The sequence below is a fragment of the Equus quagga genome, chromosome 3, assembly GCF_021613505.1.
Source record: "Equus quagga isolate Etosha38 chromosome 3, UCLA_HA_Equagga_1.0, whole genome shotgun sequence".
Classification (NCBI taxonomy): domain Eukaryota; kingdom Metazoa; phylum Chordata; class Mammalia; order Perissodactyla; family Equidae; genus Equus; species Equus quagga.
Window position 1 is genome coordinate 33856867 of NC_060269.1, and position 20305 is coordinate 33877171.

At 44.0% G+C, this 20305-nt stretch overlaps 1 protein-coding gene across 6 annotated transcripts in view; it reads right to left on the reverse strand.

The window, feature by feature from the left end:
- Positions 1-2432: 2432 nt before the first annotated feature.
- ZNF827 (zinc finger protein 827) overlaps positions 2433-20305 on the reverse strand; it is a 165566-nt gene continuing 147693 nt past the window's right edge. Inside the window, exons 10-15 of one of the 6 annotated variants that reach the window (XM_046656885.1) lie at positions 19821-19992; positions 18538-18704; positions 10422-10613; positions 9853-10030; positions 7816-7848; positions 6253-6363 (exon numbers count right to left, since the gene is read on the reverse strand). In XM_046656885.1, the coding sequence (XP_046512841.1) occupies positions 7833-7848; positions 9853-10030; positions 10422-10613; positions 18538-18704; positions 19821-19992 (725 nt within the window). In that variant the 3' untranslated portion in view covers positions 6253-6363; positions 7816-7832. Of the gene's footprint in view, positions 8085-8130; positions 8198-9852; positions 10031-10421; positions 10614-18537; positions 18705-19820; positions 19993-20305 lie in introns of all 6 variants that reach the window. The other 5 variants (XM_046656884.1, XM_046656883.1, XR_006887983.1 and 2 more) reach the window with 5 other exon arrangements.

Here is a 20305-nt window from a genome sequence, read left to right on the forward strand (position 1 = left end):
TTTTCCCCTTGCAGCTCCTACCAATGTGAGCAGGATTTACACTTTCCTGTTTCACAGATCCACTTATCAGGAAAGAATTGTGAATGGGGATCTCCTGCTTCATAAAGAAGAAATCTTGACTGAGAAGTAAGACCGTTCAGACCCTGGACAGAGGAAGAATGGGCCCCTCCATCCCCAGAGTCATTTAATGTCCTCTCATTTCATTTACCCCTGGGCCTTGCTTTGTGGGCATTTGCTTGCTTAGTTTATTGTAGTTATTTGCAAAATAAACTTTAATTTGTGTGGGACTCTTCTGTTTTGAGAGAGTGGTGTAGTAAGAATGTTGGCTGGCTCTCTTGAATGTTTGTGGTTGATGGCTCCCTAGAATGGAGTCTGAATCACCAAGGCTATCCTTGCATCCTTGATTTTGCTCACAGGTTCTAGGGTGCATTGGGAAGGATTCTGGTTTTACATTCTCTGTCTTCTGGAACCATTGCAGATAAAAATCATTCAGCTGCTATCCCCTTCCGTCCCTCCCTACCATTTTAGGTGCACTGAGCTCTTCTTGGCTCTCCTTCTTCCCCAAGGGCTGAAAGCGCTGAGATGACTCGATTTCTGTGTTTTGGCAGCTGATGAGGTGTGCCTTCCCCTTCAAATTGTTCACAAGCGCTTCATGACCTTTGGCAGGCAAGAGTTCTGATATGATGCTTCTGACTGTGGGTAAGGATAGGCATGTGCTTGTCAAGCCTTGCTATGTCTCCTTGTTCCCCTGTGACCAGTGCTGAAGCTCTGTTAAATGGTCAGGGACAGTTTTTGGTGGTCACTAAATGGGGTCAGTCAGCTGTAGACACATTACAGAAAACATGGCCTGAGTCTTAACGTGAAATGTCTTTACTTAACACAACAATAGGAAAAGTATGTATGATCTTGGACTAAATTCAAACAGGGCCATAGTACTGGCTTGGAGATGCCAGGTGTGCATGTAGCGCTCTCCAGGGAAGCGACGATGGACGAGGACGTGGTCTGTCCCGTCATGGATGGCTCTGATGCCAGGCATTCCTCAGTCACTGGAAGCCCATTAACAGGGGAAACGATGATCACACTGGTGAATATTTTCTTCATGTTTCTAGCTTTTCTCAACCACAGGGAAAATGTGAGGTACATGTGGAATTGAAGGGGAATAAAGTATGTATACAAAATGAGAAGATACTGTTGCTTGTAGTGCTAAGAAAAAGCAAAGAAGTTTGACTTATTTTAGTATTTTCAATAAATATCAGCCACCCCCAAACTAAACTGGAATATGAATCAAGTGAGAGAACTTGATTCATTCACCTAAAAAATAGCTATTGGGTGAAAAAAGGAGGAAAATTGTGTCTGATTAGTGACTTGTCATTTTCGAAGTGGCTTCTCCTACATTATCTCATTTTGTAAAAAGTAAATTTGATCTTTTTGAATGTTAGAGTCAAGTGGTTCATAGTTTCTTGTAATAAGCAAGGGATATTATAAGCATGCAAGTTGTGAACCAGGCAAAAAATTCTCTTTTGTTGCTTTATATATTTTACCCATCATCACAGATCCATGGGGAATGTTTATAACTTTAAAATAGATTTAAAAAAATTTTTGTTTGAACTTTCAGTGTGCTTTTCATCTCTTTTTTTTTTTGGCCTCAGTCTGTTTCTCTGGTATCTTCCTTTGAGTGGTGAGGTATTGCTTGCATTTGGATAGATTATTATCTAGTTTGCAAAATATACCACTTCCCCCCCTCATTAAAATCTCATAGGGCCCAGCCCCGTGGCCCAGTGGTTAAGTTCACACCTTCTGCTTCGGCAGCCCGGGGTTTGCCATTTCAGATCCTGGGTGTGGACCTACACACCGCTCATCAAGCCATGCTGTGGCGGTATTCCACGCAGAGGAGCTAGAATGACCTACAACTAGGATATACAACTACGTACTGCGGCTTTAGGGGGAAAAAAAGAGGAAGATTGGCAAGAGATGTTTAGCTCAGGGCAACTCTTCCTCAAAAAAAAAAAAAAAAAACACCTCACACTTGCCAAATTTCATTAAGATAAATGAAATTATTCATCTGCTTTTTTCCCTCTTTGGTATAGGGTTAATAAAATGGTCTTAAGGAGGAGAAGGTAAGGCTGCTGAACATTTTTAAATGTCACTATGTAATTTCAGGAAGGAGCCAGCCTGCAACTGTACTGAATGATGGATACGCTCTCAACCTTGATGTCTATGAATGACTTATGTAATAACAGTTTGCATTATAACCATGGCTCTTCAAACCTCGAATGTGCAAGAGTTCTAACTAGTAGTGGACATTTCCTAAACTTATTTAAAATACACTGAAAAGTAAAAATCAGAACAAAGCAAGACAAACAAAACTTTGAAACTAACAAGTAGTCAAGGATGGCAACCAAGAAAGAAAAAGAAACAAGAGTATAGCCAACCTTTTTTTTTTTAATTAGAGTATATTATACTTCCAAACTGGATACACTAGAAATTGGCAATGCAACATAAGATGCAAAGGAATATACCAGTTACTGTCAAAATGACCCTGTACAGCCTTGTAATGCAAAAAGCTTTATACAATACAAATTTTCAGTAATGTACACAAACCTTGACAGTATGATCATCTGAACATAACATGAGGAGTTAAAAAAACGATAGAAGAAAGTGCTGAGAACTCTAACTGCATTACTATATGGAAAAATAAGCTAGCTTTCATTGAAGAATGCATAGTGAAAACAGAATTGAAGTTAGTTGGCAGGTGAATTTCTCAAAGACAGTGTTTTCCACGGAAAGGATATCTATGGAACACATCCTTCCCTGGGTGTCAAACTGCAGACCAAATGCAGGGATACATATTATCTCGGTGGAGTCTGAAAAATGCTGTAGATTTTTTCTTTATTAATAACAATAATAATAATATAAAAAGTCAAACAAACTCCAAACACACCTTTTCTCACTCAGAAAACTTTTATAATTTACCAGAAAGATTGATGATTCTTTCCAAAGTGCTAAAAAAGTTGCCCAATTACATTAAGCATAACTAAGTCATTCAAATACAAGTTCAGTGGCAAGCAGTGAAATGCACGGCATTTGAGCAGTAAACATCTCCTTCTGACACCCCTCTAGATCTCGAAAGTTTCAACCTAGGACCTCATATTGCACAAGTGGCATGCTGTAAAATCTGTAGTCCTAATTGTCAGGGCCACCCTTTCAGGTTTTTAACCTGCTGGTGCTTACGTGTGATTGCCCTTTTCTGCCAGCCTCTGTGGGATCACTGTGGCCCTCTTTCTTGTCATCACTGAACTTGTAATTTTGAAAGCACACTATTAGCCAAGTGGCACATTCTCCATTATATGGGGGATAAAGACATGACTTTAAAAAAAAACCAACCCACCCATAAGCCCAGTATTCTTGGAGTGTATTGTCCATAACTGTCTATAGTGTCTTTTACTGAGACATTGACGTGGCGAGGTTGAATGACTTTTCAAACATGGCCAAGAACAAATGTCTCTGCTGGAGAATGACCGAGGGCGCAGGAGCTTCCCGCCCTAGCTGGCTGGCTCAGCGTCCCTGCTCCCGGGGACATCCCCTTAGTGTAAACAGGTTTGCCAGGGCTGGCTGACTGGCGAGGGGAAGTACAGCACACCTGCTGGGTCTGAGGGAAGGAAGGTGGGTACGCAGGCGGGGCGGGGGGACCATGGTGTGGACAGACGGTACAGGCTTCTGGCTTCCTGTAGAACTGTACCAACTTTGAGGGAGCTTTCAGTGAAGCAAACTGACTAGAGGAAGAAAATTAGCGATGCTTTTATTTCCCCTGGTGAAACAGATGAAAAAAGAAATCCCAACTCTAGGGTAACACATGATGGAAAACGGCAACGCAGTCAGAAAGCATCGTTCCTCCTGTACACGAGTTCTTCAATAGATAAATAATATATAAACTTTTATATTCCAAACTTCCCATTATTATACAAAGCACATTTCTTCCTGCTCTTTCAGTCTGTTTCATACTGGAAATTCTGTCGTCTTAAAAATACAAGCAATGAACATATTCCGCCAAAGATTGTTTTCCTTTTCTTGTTTTTAAATCACCCATCACTTTTTAAAGATGAGCAGAGGGCTTTGCAACCAATCTACATCTGCTTCTTGCTGCAATAAAGTGCTGCACGTAAGTTGCCATTTTAATGACCACAAAATAAGAGCTTTAAATAAGTATAAAGTTAGCCTCCTAGCAGGTTATATCTACCAGGCGTTAACAAAATGGAATACAGAATTATTAATAACATGGAGAATACCGCTATAGCCAGACGACCTGCAGACACAATGGAAACTTCTCAGGGGCATAAACTGAACCGTAGGACTAAACAGCACCTTTTTGTTGGGTCGTTATATGTCAAAGAGGTTGTGACGAAATTTTCAAACACACAGTCTACTCATTCCATATAAAAGGTACATTTTCTTCCTTTTCTTCTTTTTTTTTTTTTTGCAGATGAGAAAAAAAAAACTAGTGCAAGACCAAAGCACTGTGCAAAACTGCCGTTTCTTTTTTTTTTTAGTCTGAGCATTTATACCCAGAATTTATCCAAACCCCTTGTAATCTCCTTGGCTGGATTTATCAACCATAAAATTTTTCACTCATACAATTTTTTTCCTGCAAACAAATGGTAACCACTGAATTAATACATCATATATATATATATAATCTGCCCTTAAAAAAATGATGCACTGTGTGTGTGTACCATACACACTGTATACGTATGGACACACACAAAAACACACTTCAGTTTTGTGATGTTAGTTGCAGTGCTGCCAGATATTTCTTCCAGGTGGGTCTCTTGATTCCTCGTATCCTCAACCAGAAAAGCTCGAGCACAAGGTCTCCAGCACTCTGTCGGAAATCTCAAGCAGCACTGTGGATGTCTACCATTCCTTCATCGACCGAGCACCAGGCCCTACCACTCTGTAGCCACAAAATAGAGAGGGAAAGGTGATGAAGGAGCTCAGGGAGAGACTGTAGCGGATGAACAACCCAGGAGGGAAAAGAATGGTCATCGCTGTTAAAGAAGCCAGTACAAAGAATGTGCAAGAGAAACATCATGGCACACGACACACGGCTTTCTCTTTCAGAATCCACAAACGCCCACACACCCCACTCACCCAACAGAAAACAAAAATGCACCAGTATATAAGCTTACAAGTGCTGATTGCTATTAAGGACACTCTCTTGAGGGTTTAACAAGACAGAATTCCTTTCAGATAGAAGCACGGAGAAGGGCTGAGAGTGGGAGTGGGTGGCTGGGGCGCATGCCTTGAAGGTAGAGTAGGCAGTAGGTCACCTCTCTGAAGACTGGATAAAGCAGCTTTCAGGTCAATGCAATAGGTATACACACAGAGCCAATTCTCTATTCCTTACTAAAGATATACAGTACACGTGGTTCAGACCCATGGGGGCCTGTAGGTTTTGCAGCAACATACACCTGCTGGGGTTGTGTTTAAGTTTTGTGGGTTTTTTGTTTTTGTCTCTTTGTTTTTGGTACAGAACATGGCTGCCGTCAGACAGTCTCTGCTCTTTCTCTTAGTCCCAGGTAGGCGAGGAAGGAGTGTTTGGGGGACGGGATGCTGGGAGGCGCAGTCTGAGGTCGGGGAGGGTGGAATGTGAGATCCAAGTGGTTCTTGGGGTATAACATTGTCAAGGGAATGAGATGGGCAAAATCCGAGTTCCGGTACTTGTCAAAGCGCAAAGGGGAGCCGTTGAAGGCCAAAGCCTTGAGTGCCAGGTTGGGCTCTGAGCCACTGCCGTGGGCGGCAGACAGGGCCACGGTCTGCAGAGCCTGGGAGGCAGACATGACCGACAGGGGAGACAAGAGATTCCGGGAGCTCCCGACGACAAGGAGCGGGGCCCCGGGGCCGGCTGTTTCCTTGGGGGCTGGACACAGGCCCTTCTTGTCCTCCTCGGGGCAGTCCCCGCTCTGGTGCTTCTTGATGTGGCGGCTGAAGACAAAAGGGTGGGTGGTCTTGAACAGGCACTCTTCGCAGCTGAAGGTCTGGCGTGGCGCGTGCTTCAGCTTCTTGTGCAGGTTGAGATTGTCCTTGCGCTTGCAGCTGTAGCTGCACTGGTCACAGTGGAAGGGCCGCTCCCCGGTGTGCACGCGCACGTGCTCGATGAGCTTGTTGGCCGTCTTGGACAGGTAGCCGCACTGGTCGCACTTGTAGTGGTTGCCAAGGCGATGCTCCCGGGTGTGCGTCTCCAGCTCCAGCTGGTTGGCCTTCACTGTCTGGCAGATCCGGCACTTGTACTCCATCTTGTAGTGGGTCTTGAGGTGGCACTCCATGGCAGCGGGGCGGTTGGTGGAATAAATGCAGAATGGGCACCTGCCGGGGGAAGCAATGAAAGGGAGGTTCAGCCAGACAGGTTCTGCTGTGGCCCTTCTTGTACCCGCCTCACCTGCCTTCTTCCCTCACGCCACCCTCCAAACTCTGAGGCCTGGCTTGCCCCTGCCCAGCCCAGCCCTGCTGCCTCTCAGGGGTTGAGATGGCCCTCTTTGGCTCTCTCTGCTTATAGAGCCGTCCCCACGAAGGAGGAGCTCTGACGAGGTCTACTCAGCCTACTCTGGGTCTCCTGGCTGGAACAGTGAACACCAGCTCTCAGGAATGGGAGCAGAGAAAGTGTGAGGAATAAATAAGCTGTCGCTCCCCTCCAGCCTCCCCGCCCATCCCCTTGAAACCCTCCCCACTCCCAATCGGACATAGCAGAGGGCTAAACCTCATGACCTCCCCTCTAGATGGGAGCAACACAAAGAATCGACTTTTCATGCACCACACCAAGCACACGCAGAAAGGCTAAGAGTTTTAAAGAACAGCTTATAGGGGAGAGCTACCTCCAGCAAACAGAAAGTCGTAGGGGTCAGAATCGTGCTTATTAAAGGGTTGTTAGGATGAGAAGGCCTGTGTGTGTCTCTGTGTGTGTATATACATAGAGATGTACTCGTTAAACCTGTGTCCTACAGCACTGGCTCTCCATCAGGGAAGGAAGATGAGGACCAGCACGGGGGCATGGGAGGAGGAGGCCCACCCACCAGCTCATCTGCAAATGAGGGATAAGGAGGGAGGGAGACAACTGCTATCTGGAGCTTAAAGACATTAGTAATACATTATTACATCATGGAAATAATAATAATCCAACTGGATCATAAATTCTCAGCGGGCAGGACCGTATCTGACATTTCTTCTGCATTCTCTACAGTGCTTGGGAGAGGACTGCTTCATTACTGGATTGGTCTCTACATGTGATTGAGGCAGATTCTGGTCCCAGCTCCGTCACCTGATCGAGCTCTAGCTGGAAATGCCCTGGAACAAAGCCTGGGCCTCTCTGTGCCTCGGTTTCTCCGTCCTACGCAGGGAGGCTACGCTCCCCTCCCCCAAGCCTCCTGGCTGTCCAGAGGGGCCAGAAGGAGCAGTAAGGGCATGTTTACAAATTCTGCTGAGCTTCTCTTTTGGAAGCTGCCAGGCTCGAGTCGGTGGCTGATAGGATAGCTGTAGCGTGTTTGCTCTCTTTACAAAAAGGATGCGGATGCAAAAGTGGCTGCCTCAGCTCTGGCTGGGCCCCTGCAGCGCAGCGGGGCCCAGGAGTGAGGTGTCCTCTGAGGGTTTGGAGAGGTGTTCAGCAGAGCCCAACACGACCGAGTGCACCGTGCACTGCTCCTCAGCGCCAAGCTCGCCGTTAGCCTTGGAACCTCAGCTCACAGAAGAGTGCACACGAGAGAAATATGAAGCCCATTCCCAGGTCAGGTGCACACACAACCCCTACGCCAAGCTGGGCCTTACCTAGAGGAGTCTGAAACTCACCACTGTCCTGAGCTACGGCAAAAGAAAAATAATAGTATAATCTTATTTGATCTGCATTATGAACAGGATATAGAGTACAAGCAGTTCCATCACAGAAAAGCAATTGAGACATCGGCAGTCTGTTTCACTTTAAGGACATTTCTGTGACCCACGGCTCAAGCTTTCTTTCGCTGCTCAGGCAAAGTGCTATGGGTTTTCCGTGCTCCCATTATTTATCGTCAAGACACCCTCTCAGGCAAATTAATTCTCTGATACGGCAAAGGGAAAACAAAACAAAACAAAACAAAGACTCACTGTATAGCCAGAAGGCATTATCAATTTTTTCAAAGTATTCTTCTACTTGGTCATCCTAGAACATAAACTATTACACAGGGGACCGTTAGCACCGCACGGGAAGTGTCTGTACCGACAAAAGCATCAGTGTTCACTGGGCGTTCTCCCCAATGGCTCGGAGGCTCGGGACTCCTTAGGTCCCCGAGGAAAGACTAACTGGCAAAGCCACAAGTGGCCACGCCGAAGACTTCATGGGTGTGACTGGGCTACTGGGAAGGTGATGAGCGCTAGTCCAACCACAGAAATACATGGTTTTCTTTTTTTTGTTTGTTTTAAATAAGAGTACATAAATATTTAGAAAGGGACAGTGGGAACAAACCAAATCAAGTTCCCAAATAAGCTCTTACTGGGTATTTCCCATTTACTGGTGGTCTTGAATTAGCACCTCCCCTCCCCCATCCCTGTAAGCCCCTCCTCCCCCTCCCACCTAAGCGCCCCAAGAGTAAAACAAAATGGAATTCCACAGTAGGTCCTGCTCCCCAACTCCTCTGTTTGAGCAAGTTTTTGAGGAGGGTCCCCCTGACCAGGCAGGAGCCTGGGAGAGTTAACCGTGCATGGGCCACAACACTCGACTCCCAGGGTCCTTCTGGGTCTCTCCATCCCTCGCCCATTCAGAAGAGTCATGCCACCTCTCTGGCAAGTTGTGAGTTTCAAAGATAAAAATGTTTAAAAACAAAAAATTTTTTCTCGTATTTAAGTAAAATGTAATTTTTCATTCTTTTAATTACATGACCATTTCAGCTAACCATGAATAATTCTGTCTTGAAAATAATGTGTCCTTCTGTGCCCTGCGACATACGCTTCGTTCTCTTTACTGGCCCATAAGTGCCTTGTGAACAGGGACTCTGATTTCAGAATCACAGGGAAGATTAAATTCCGGCAGTGCTAGGACATAAATTTCCTGAGGGTGGAAATTATGTTTTATTCCTTGTTTGCCCTTTAGCACCTCTTATCAAGCCAGACACACAGTGCCTTTGATAATAACTGATGGGTCTCACTTCAGACCAGAGGGCTTCTTGCAAATGCTGGTTAATGATGATGCTTGTTGTCTAGGTCTTTGGGGATCTGTGAACAACATGTGACTGGAAATGTCAGATCTCAGGACGGCTAAACCAGGGAGATCCCAATTCCAGTTCCAGAGAAGGCATCAGGCATGTTTACAGAAGACACAAGGCAGGTGATCTTTGCATGAAAAACGTTGCGTCCTGCCTGTTCATACTGGCAAGGATTGAATATTTGGGGGTGGTTTGCGGATGGGGTGCTTCTTTAAAAGATATATGGCAAATCAGCTAAAAAATAGAGACAGTGAAGTGCAGTGACAGTGTAATGTTTACACGTGGGGACACTAACGCCCCAGTCCATTGAAATCAAGTCTGAACAAAACTCCAGCAGTGGAGGATGAGTCCACCCTTGCACACCGAGCTGCTCCAACATGTCTTCTTGCTTGCCGGGAATCCCGGGATATTTGTGAAATGGATTCTTTTGCTGACATCTGCTGCCCTCCTCGGGGACAGGTCTAATTCATATCCAGCTAAAAGTAGCAGAGGTGCCTGATCAACGCCCCCCATGCCGAGCTCCCTCTCTCCATGTACCCCAAAACCTTCAGGGGAGGGGATGGGGTAGGGATGGGGAAAGGGAGTTTAATAACAACACAGTAAAAGGTTCTGTACTTGCTTTCCTTACTTGAGCCCACCGGTGGGGACAGTGTGGCATTTCTTATGCTCCAGCAGCTGTTCGGGGGTCTTCATGAACTTGTGGCACACGTCACACTCAAACATCCGGGTGATGAGGTGTATCTGCAGATGGCGCTCAAACATGTTCTTCGTCTTGCAGACAAAGTTGCAAAAAACGCATTCGAACCCTGAAAGGACCGAAGCTGGATGTACAGGCGCATAGGGCAGAGGAACAGGAGGGCAGGAGTAGGGTGGAGATGCCCCCGCTTCCCCTCTCCTCCCCAGCTATACCCTGTCGGGCACTGTGCCCTGCATCTCCATGCTAAAAGGAGTTAAACGTACAGCTTCCAAATCAATGTCACCCTCCCCATCCTTCCACCCCATATCTGGATGCAAATAAAGCCCAAAGGAGATGCAAATTTGAGGTGATACAAGTTATAGTGTTCCCGAGCCTAATATGCATTTTCCAACATCACCCCTCTCAAGGGCTTATTCTCAAGACTGGGTCACCCCCTAGACTTGGGTGGGTCACCCTCTAGACTGGGGCAGGTTGAGCAGGCCAACCCATCTCCTCCTTACCTTTTTCTGGCTTTTCCTCACTAGTCAGTGAGGGTTGGCTCCCAGGCACGACAGAGATGACCAGCAGGTTGTTCCCGCTCTTGTTTTTCTGGGAGCTGTCTGAATCGTCTTTGCTGTTGGCTGAATCACTCAGAGCTGAGAGGGAGGACGAAGAGGGGCTGTTTGATTCACTTGGGGTCTTTCTGTCTTCCCCTGAAAATTAAAAAAAAAAAAACCCAGATCTGTTATTTAGGATATGAAAACCCTCGAATAATAACAATTAGCGGCGGGGAGTTTGGTCTCACGGCTACATCATCATTTAGAAAGCACAAGCTCCCCCAGTACACCTAAGGGATCTCAGATCCCAGTCACCTACGGTGATGACACTTGTGGTACTTGGGGTCAAGAGCTCATAGTCCTTCATTTGGTAAGTGTTGACTGGGGTCTTACGATAATTAAAATAAAATGGCAACAATAGCTAAGATGTCCCGGATGTGCTACCAAGTTCCAGGAACTGTGTCATGCTTTAAATGCAGTATCTCATTTTTATCCTCGCCAAAATCTGATGATACATGACTATTACCACCCCATTTTACAGATGAGGGAAGGGAGGCACAGTTGGGTTAACCTGGCCTAGGTCACATGGCCAGCAAGTGGTGGAGCAGAGATTTCAGTTGGTCTGACTCTAGCATCCATGCTCTTCATTACTGCACACTGGACTCTCTCTCAAAACCAGAAGTAAGCAAGTCAACAGGTCATTAAAATCTAGTGTCAGGAGACTTCTGCTTCCATTCAGGATGGAGTCTCAGAGACTAGATTTACCATCACTACTGAAACAACTAAAAAAACCAGACAAAACTTGTCAAACAATAGTTTCCAACACTGGACATTAGGCAATGAAGAAGAGTGATTCCTGAGAGACAGGAAAAAAAAGAGGTGGGCTCTATGATTCCCTCACTTCCTGCCTTGAGAGACCTTCCAGGCTGCAGCGCAGGGAGAGGCAACAGAGGTGGAGCCTGACACACCTGCTGAGGTGAGGAGACAAAGCTGAGAGTACGGGGAGACCAACATGGCTAGACTTTGCAGGACAGAGCACCAGAGAGGAGAGAGCAGCACAGAGGAAGAACTCAGAGACCTGCGGAGGGTCTCCCATGAATATTCAGCAGAGTATGGGTCATAGCAAGTATGTGAGGAGAATACCCAAGGTTGGAGGGGAAAAAGTCATCTGAAAGGCTTAGAGAACAGTGCCTGTTTCTACCAGCCAGACGGAAAGACTTGTAATTCCCAGGGGACTGGGCAGAACAGAGGAAGATCTCTTAGTAATGGGTAATAAATAGCCCTAGATGAAGCACTGCTCCAGACCTGCCTGACAAGACATAAAAACAAAGCCCAAAAGGATCAAAGGTTCTAAGTAATTAACTGGTCAAGAATATTTATAAGAATATAAAATATCCAGCACCCAAGAAGTTAAATCACAACGTCTGACATCCAAACAAAGATTATCAAACATGCCAAGAAATGAGAAAACAAACCCAAATCGAGGAGAATAATCAACTAATCAAAACTGACCCAGAACTGACAAAGTTGTTAGAATGTGCAGACACGAAAGTAAGAGCAGTTATTGTAACTGTATTGCATATGTTCAGAAAGTTAAGTAGAGGTATGAAAGATATAAAAAAGACCCAAATCAAATTTCTAGAGATGAAAAATTACAATGTCTGAGATGAAAAGTACACTGGATGGGATAACCAGCAATTTATATATGGCAGAAAAGATGAGTGAACTTGAAGACAACAGCATAGAAATGATCTGAAATGAAACAGAAAAAAGAATTACAAAAATAAAAAAAGCACCAGTGAACTGTGGGATGCCTTCAGGTAGCTTAATTAAGTTTAATTGGAGTTCCTAACAGAGTGGGAGGGCAGAAAAAATATTTGAAAAGGACAAATATTTTCCAAATTTGAGGAAAATCATAACCCACAGATCCAAGGAGCATAATGAATACCAAGCATAAGAAAGATGAAGAAATCTAGACAAAAGGACATCATAATCAAATTGCTCAAAATTAGTGATAAAGAAAAAATCCTAAAAGCAGCCAGAGTAAAAGGGATACATTATGTGCAGAGGAACAAAAAATAAGGATGACAGCAGATTTTTTACTGGAAACAATGCAAGTGAGAAAGAAGTAGTGGATTAACATCTTTAAAGTCCTGAAGGAAATAATTGTCAACCAGAAATTTTATACCTAGTGAAAATACATTTCAAAAACAAAGGCAAGAAAAAAAGAAAGACTCATATTACAAGAGATGTTAAAAAAGTTTTTTTCAGGGAGAAGGAAAATGACACCAAACGTAAAAATGGATCTACACAAAACAACGAAGACTACTGGAAATGACAACTACATGGGTAAACGTTTGAGTTTTTCTTATTATTTAAAATCTCTTTGAAAGATAATAAAAGTATTTTTTAAAAAAATCAATGAATTGTAGGGTTTATAACATATATAAGTAAATGTATGACAACAATAACTTAAAGGCTGGGAGAGGAGAAATGCAAGTATGCTATCGTGAGGTTCTCACACTACATATGAAGTGGTATGATATTACTTGAAGGTATACTGTAATAAATTAAAGATGTACATTATAAAACCCAGATAACTGGAGAGCTACACAATTTTCATGGTTCAGGAGATTCAATATTGTTAAGATGTCAATTCTCCCCAAACCAATTCAATGCAACCCCATAGTTTTATGTTAGGGTAGAAAATATAAGGAGACTGTGCTTCAGTTCCCTTCAAATCAGTCAACTAAGTAATCTAGTGATTGTAAACTCTAGAAACAAACTGCTTTTATTAAAAGATTACAAAATAAATCATGTATTATATATACACATAAAAAGTCTGGAAATAAACAAAGCTACAATGGTGGTTACACGTAGTGCATGAAATTATCAGCATTATTTTTTTCTTTTATTGCATTTTCAGAATTTTCTAGAGTGACCATAAATTACTTGTCCAATTAAAAAAAGTTTTTTAAAAAGAGGAAGGAAAAAATATTGACCCGCTTACAATGTTTTCCAGTCCTGTTCCTGTCAGCACTGCATTATGCTCAGTGCAAACAACTCTGACTTCAGTTCACAACTTTTAAAATCTTGTTCCTAGCAGAACTGAACTCAGTTCCTGGGCAGACACAATGTGACCTCACTCACGGACCCTTGAGGAGGAAGGGAATATGCCTTTAAAATACAGGCGCTCCCTTGGTACAAGGAAGCCTGAAAGTCAGCACCATTATTGCCAATCTCTTGTCTAAATATATAACCCGTTTAGTCACATTTTGTAGAGGAACAGAAGATTTTCAGTGGGAGCCCTGAGTCCCTGATATTTATTCACCAAATCCATCCTCTAAGACAGTCTTAACAACCAGAATACAGCAAGTGATTATTTTAAATTAGCTTATAGAATTAAAACATATAATTTTAGTTGCCATCTTTAAGAATAGCTTCAAGTACCCTTGGGCTTAAGGCACTGGGGAGAGCTACCTAAATTAATAAATATATAAATATCCAGGTGCCCCAGCAGCCACTCTGGGATACAGCACAGGGAAATGGCCCTGCCCGCTCCATTTGTAATCTCTTGCCCAAACAGCCTGCTCTCCTCTCGGCCCACATCCCCTTCTTCTCTGTCTGCAGGCAGCGAGCCAGGGCGCCCTCGTCAACTCAGTCCAAGGCTCACTGGGGTTCCAGGGCTTGTTCACCTTCAGCATCACAAAGATTCTTGGTGAAGGACACCTGTGCACAGGTAATGCACCCTCATAAATTGGGACAGCCAGCGGGAGAGAATGTCAAAAAACCTGAATATTTCACAATTTAAAATGACAGCAATTGAGAAATTGAAACCATAAAAAATGACCAGTTGTCTTGTTGCCTCAATACAAACACCATGACATTTTTGGTGGACTTTTCTATTTTTTAAAAGTAAGCATCTTTCTTTTAAAGTTGTTGCCATAATTGCAAGGTGGTTAACAATAAGGACTTCAGATCCACAACACCTGTTTGAATGCCACCTGTACCACTTAGTAGCTGTATGACCTAGGACAAGGCATTTGCTTTTATGCCTCAATTATTTCGTCTAAAAAATGGGGATAATGTCAGCTCCTGCCTCATATGTTTGTTGTGAGGATTAAATGGGTTTTTATATGTAAAGCACTAAGAACAATGCCTGGCTCATGGGAAGCATTACAGAAGAATAGATTATCATTATATTATAAAATATAACATATAATATTTATAAAGTATAATAATAATAACTAACACTTTGTATTTTCCCATGTGGTTTTATATACCTGGCACACAAATGGCTCCTAAAAAATTTTGGAGATCATTAGGAATTAATAAAGGACAGTATTATATCCATGGAGTGGACCTGTCCTACTCTACTTAAATATTTCCTTAAAATTAAATTTTAAGTTAAGATTAATATTCCACTGGCTGATTTTTTTTTCCCTACAGATAAATCCCCAGAAGTGGGATTACTGGGTCACAGGGCATTCCATTTTCAAGCCTCTTGGTCTATGCCATCTAATTAGTTTTCAAAAGTTCTTCCATTTTGCAGGGCCGTGGCCACGAGAGCATCAGTGTGATCCCACAGCCGTGGGTAACACTATAATCAGGCTCCTGACTTCACAGGTGAACCAGAAGCTGCTCTTGAGTTTTAATTTGACTGTCAGTAAGCTTGAACATTTTTCCTTATGTGAAGTGATTAGCTTTTATTTCTCTTATTGTGAATTGACTGTTCACATCCTTTGTAAAATTCTCCAGAGACCTAAGGTGTTTCTTACCAGTTTCTATGAATTTTCTATGTAGTAGATATATTAGCCTTTTGTCATTTTCACAAACATTTTTGAGACTGTGGTGTTTTGTGTTTGTTTTCCTTCCTTTCTTTTGCAAATAGAAAAAAATTTGTGTCAGGTCTCTATTCTTTTCCTTTGTGATTTCTTGTGTCACTCAAGCTTTTGCAAGTCCTCACTTTTTAAGTTTGATAAATATCCTCCTTTCTTTAAGCCTGTCTAGGGCTGATTTAACAGGGATTGTGTAAGTCATCTGGCACTGATTTTGGCGTCAGAGTGAGGGGAAGTATTGAATGGTTGTATTTTCCAAAGAGCTATTCAAATTCCTCAATGCCACGATTGCAACATTTAAAAACTGCAGCAAAACGTGCATTGAGAAAGTCACGAGTACTGGAGGGAATGTTTTTCCCTTGCTGATGTTCTCTGCAGCCAGGGAGTGGGAGAAGGAGGGTGAGGAGGGGTCACAGAAGAAACCCCGAAACAGAGGACATTTCCTCAGATACCCACCCAGCACCCCATCATAATCGTGCCTGGGGTAAGAGGAGTCAGTAAGGAGGCAGGACAAAGCACGTGGATTCTGTGAGAGACTAAACAAAAATTGGGTCTGTCTGTGAAAGCTCGTCCTGGAGATCACAACTTCACTTTGCTAACAAGAAAGCGCTGCAGATTCCCTAGGGTACTGAAATAAAATGTGCCCATTCCTACGATGGGTAAATAAATTAGAGAACAAGGCTCAAAGAATTAGAGAATCTTAAAGTCTGTTGGGCATGTCCTGAGAATTTAAAAATACAGGGAATGGATGGAGGCCCAGAGAAGTTCAATGAGTTCCTATGTTCGCAGTGCTATTTACAGCAACGCGAGATCTAGAACCAGGACTTAGAATTCAAAGTGTGCTTTCCTCCATCCCAAGTAACTTCTTCCACATCAATTATATACATAAGTCAGTGGACTCTAATGTTCAAACAAGGGCCATGTTGGAGTAATTTTCTTACTTAGCACACACAAATGTGCGTAGATGTGCTTGCACACGTATGTTCATTCACGGGATGAACGTTCACATCTCACCTACGCTGTGCAGGCTCTGGTCTACGAGCTGGAGATACAGCAGTGACTTAGAAAAGCTCTCTATTCTCAGGAATGTATAGTGTTATATGTATTATATAACATATATATTGCTTTATATCATAACTTTGCAATTATACAGTTTATTAATTTACAGATTTAGATGGACATATTTTGGGTCAAATTCAAACACTTCAAAACAGCAACTAAATACATGAAATCCTCACTCTGAGACCAACAGCTTATAATATGGGGCAGCAAACTATAGCCCTTGGACCAAATCTAGCCTCCTTTGTTTTTGTCAATAAAGTTTTATTGGAACACTGTCACACTCATTCATTTGCATAACATTTATGGCTGCTTTCCAATTCCAACAGCAGAGCTGAATAGTAGTGACAGAAACTATATGGCCTGAAAGCCCAAAATATTTACTATACGGCCTTTAAAAAAAAAACCCAAAAACTCTTGCTAGCGTCCCTGGCTAAAAACCTATAAAATAGGTTATAACCTTATTCCCTAATAGCAGTAGCGTTAAAGGCTTCTACTGTATTAAAAAGAAACCTCTTTAATGCATTTCACTCTTGGCTCTCTATGCCAACAAACGAGAACATTCTTCCCAGCTAGACGAGGAGCCCCATCACCTCACAGGGAACAAGATCTTCGCTGTGTTCCCTGTGGCAATTAGGAGGTGAGTGTGTTTGCATAGGTTACTTGTGAACGGGAAGTTTCCACTGATGACAATTAAGTGATTCTAAGTCCAACTTCTTTCCAGCCATTATGGTTTCTATGGTTTCCTTGAGGTGTGGGGGTCGGAGGGGGCTGTGGAGCAGGGAGGTTGGAGGAAGATTCTCAGCTGAATTTAAACATACTTTGGAGTAGAGTTTAAAGAACGAGAGTGTAACGGAAAAGAGAAAAAAATAAAAAAAGAGTATCTGAAAAGCCAGTGGAAATGGAAGAAAGGCTGGCCTCTCCCTCCATTAGCCACTCCAGAAAGGCTGAATTTAATTTGTCTCCGACGTGGGTTTCCCAGCTCACCTGCTGCCCACGGTGCTAATGTGGTTACGGTCAGACAGCCGACTGTAAAAATGGCACCTTCTCACTCAGCATAACGGCTCTCTGCAGACCTCCAAGTCATAGCTGCTCAACTTACTGACAAAAACAAGCTTTTATTGCTGTTGGCACCACAGAGCCAAAGTGGCTAGGAAAGCACAGAGAGATCCTTCTCAGCTGCGCACGTCATCTGCACAACTGTCAGGGAAATTCCCCTTCCTGAATCCTTCAAGTGCCAACGATGCCAGGGGCTGACTCGACACCCAGGGCTGGCGGTCAGCAACATCAGCTTGTAATTTGCAAGCACCGCACAACCAGGGGGAGCTCCTCCTCATTCTCGCTTAGTCACTCCACGCTGGTGTCATTTGTAACCATCACTTGTGAGAGGATAATTGCACGATGAAGTCAAAATGTTAACATCATTAAATGGAAAAAGTGAACCAGAATGGCAAGAGCCTTAAACGAAAGGCGAGCACCGGCAAAGTCTTGGCCATGGTCTAGAGAGTGATCGGCCTGTTTCAGGAGAATCTGGTTTTCTTTGGCCCTGAACAGACCTGCCATGTGTCATTATGGACAGTGTCACAGCTGCAGTTTCACGGGAGAGGAGCAGAGCCTGCAGAACTAGGTGCACAGTGCCCTGGGACAATGAAACAGAGAGGTTCAAACCTCTGCCAAGTGTTGCTTGGGGATGTCAGAACAGCAAGGAGACAGACAGCAGGCCCTAGAATGAGTTTCTGGAGTCACATCCTAGTTGTTGACTTTGGACAGAATACCTCACCTCTGTTAAGCCTCAGTTTCTCCACCTATATAGTGTGCTTACAAGAGTATCGACCTCAGAGGGTCGTGATGAGGCTTAAGTGGGATCTAGTCGGGGGGCATCTAAGAGCTTGATGACTGCTACCTGTGACGATGACAACCAGGACAAGGAGCAAGCACACAGCTTAGCCCTCTCAATGGCATCTGAACTTGAGACTTCAGATCAGTGAGGCACAAGCCGTGCCAGGCAATGGCATTATGGCTACAGGGACATGTCGCTCTGCTACCCCAGGAAAGTCCTTCCTTCTGAGGAAGGAAACATCAGTGTTGCATGGCGACGAGGGTGCTTCTGCCAGGTGGGCACACACGCTGGGATGGCCAGGGATGGAGGAGAGGAGGGTGAGAAGGACCGCCAGGGATGTCACCTGTGTGCTTGGTGCCAATGTGAGCCTTTATCTCCGCTTCCTCCATGGTGACGAAGTCGCAGGCAGTGCAGCAGATCGAAAACATCCACTGCTCCTTGTCCACGTGGAGCGACATGTGGCTGACAAACTGGACATTGAGCTCGGTCTCAAATCCACACACGTGACAGCTATATGAGAGGATGAAAGAAGAGAGGGAGAGAGAAGAGTGATACTTCTAAATATACATATAACTGGCATATTTCTATGCCCAGAAAACTGGACTTTTACGTATGTTTTCTTCCCACCAAAAGGTTTTACATTAGAAAATTGTTCTGCTTTCTGGGATGTCTCTGAAGTGGTCACTGTGCCAAACGGATTATGTGCCAACATAATGTAACAAAATCCCATATATGTTATAATGATGCTAAATAATCGTAAAGCTAATTTAAAATTACAGATTCCAGATGCTGCGCATCACCTAACTGATTCCTCTGGGAAAAGAGGTGTGTTGCAGCCTTGCCAAGATATTAGTGGTGCTGGTACATGGATAAACTTGGAGCGCCCCACATACCCAGGAGCCTCTCGCTGGCTCTGGAAACCTTCCATGTAGGAATGAAAACACATAGAGGTCATCAGATGGCACTCCAAACAGGAGCAAGCCATCTCTGTGACAATTCCTGATAGAAGCCACCCATCCATGGAGACATTTCATGCAAAAGCAAGCTTCCACCAATCTGTGTGGCCTAGCTCTTGGTCGAGATTGGAGATTGGTCAGTGAAGACTGAAATTTGGGATTTTATAGCAACCAAATCAAATATTGATTCACTGTAGAATATGGAAGAGAAACGTAAAATTCCAGGTACTAAAGGACAACACAACCAAGGGAAAATATGCACTGCTTTCCGGGTTATTTCCTCAGGGTTCTCAGATTTATTTTTTCCTAGTCTTTTCTTCCTTAGGACAATTCTCAGGAAGCAGTGAGGTGCTCAGTTACAAAGGTGGGAGTGTCCCGGCGGCACAGACATAAAAGCTAATTATCCCCAGAGCCCTGCCACTCTCTGGAGCTCCACCCCAGAGAGCCACCTCCAAGACCACTCCCCCTTCAATTAATTCTACCAGGGCCACTCAAGCCAGGAGCGGAGTCAGTACCACTGCAGGGTTCAATCTAAGCTAAGTGAAGACTAAAAGGAAGCTCAGCACTACTACTGAAAAGAGGCACCTGTCACGTTTGCGCCAGCAGACGGGCAGGGAGTGTTCAAGCAAGTTTGGGAAGGCCAGACTAGTGGGTTCCATTCGCAGCTCACCTGTAGTAATAAGGGTGCTTCTTCCCGTCACTGCCTTCAGAGGTGACGGCGCTGACGATGTCCTCAGTGTCCGTACTCACCAGCTTCACTGAATGGACGGTCAGGTGCTGGTTCAGGTTTGCACGGCACTTAGCAGCATAGGGGCACAAGTGGCATTTGTATTTTCTTTCCTCTGAGGGAGAAGGAACAGGGAAAAACCCCAACCCGCTCTCAAAAATGAAGTCTCAACACCTTGCAAGAGATCAGTTACAGGCATCAAGGAAAGGAGGGTTCAAACATCATTTCAAATGGGGACAAAGGGAACGCCTTGGAATTGCAAATATCTAAAAGTCTATGCAGCAGGTCACTCCTGTATTAATACCTTCAAAGATAAAAGAAAATCCCAGGGCAACGGGACCATCTGCTTTTTCCTGGACACCTCAGGCCCCTCTTCCTGATAAGGGGAGCCCAATACAAGCTAAAAGAATATTGTGTGCAAGTGGCAA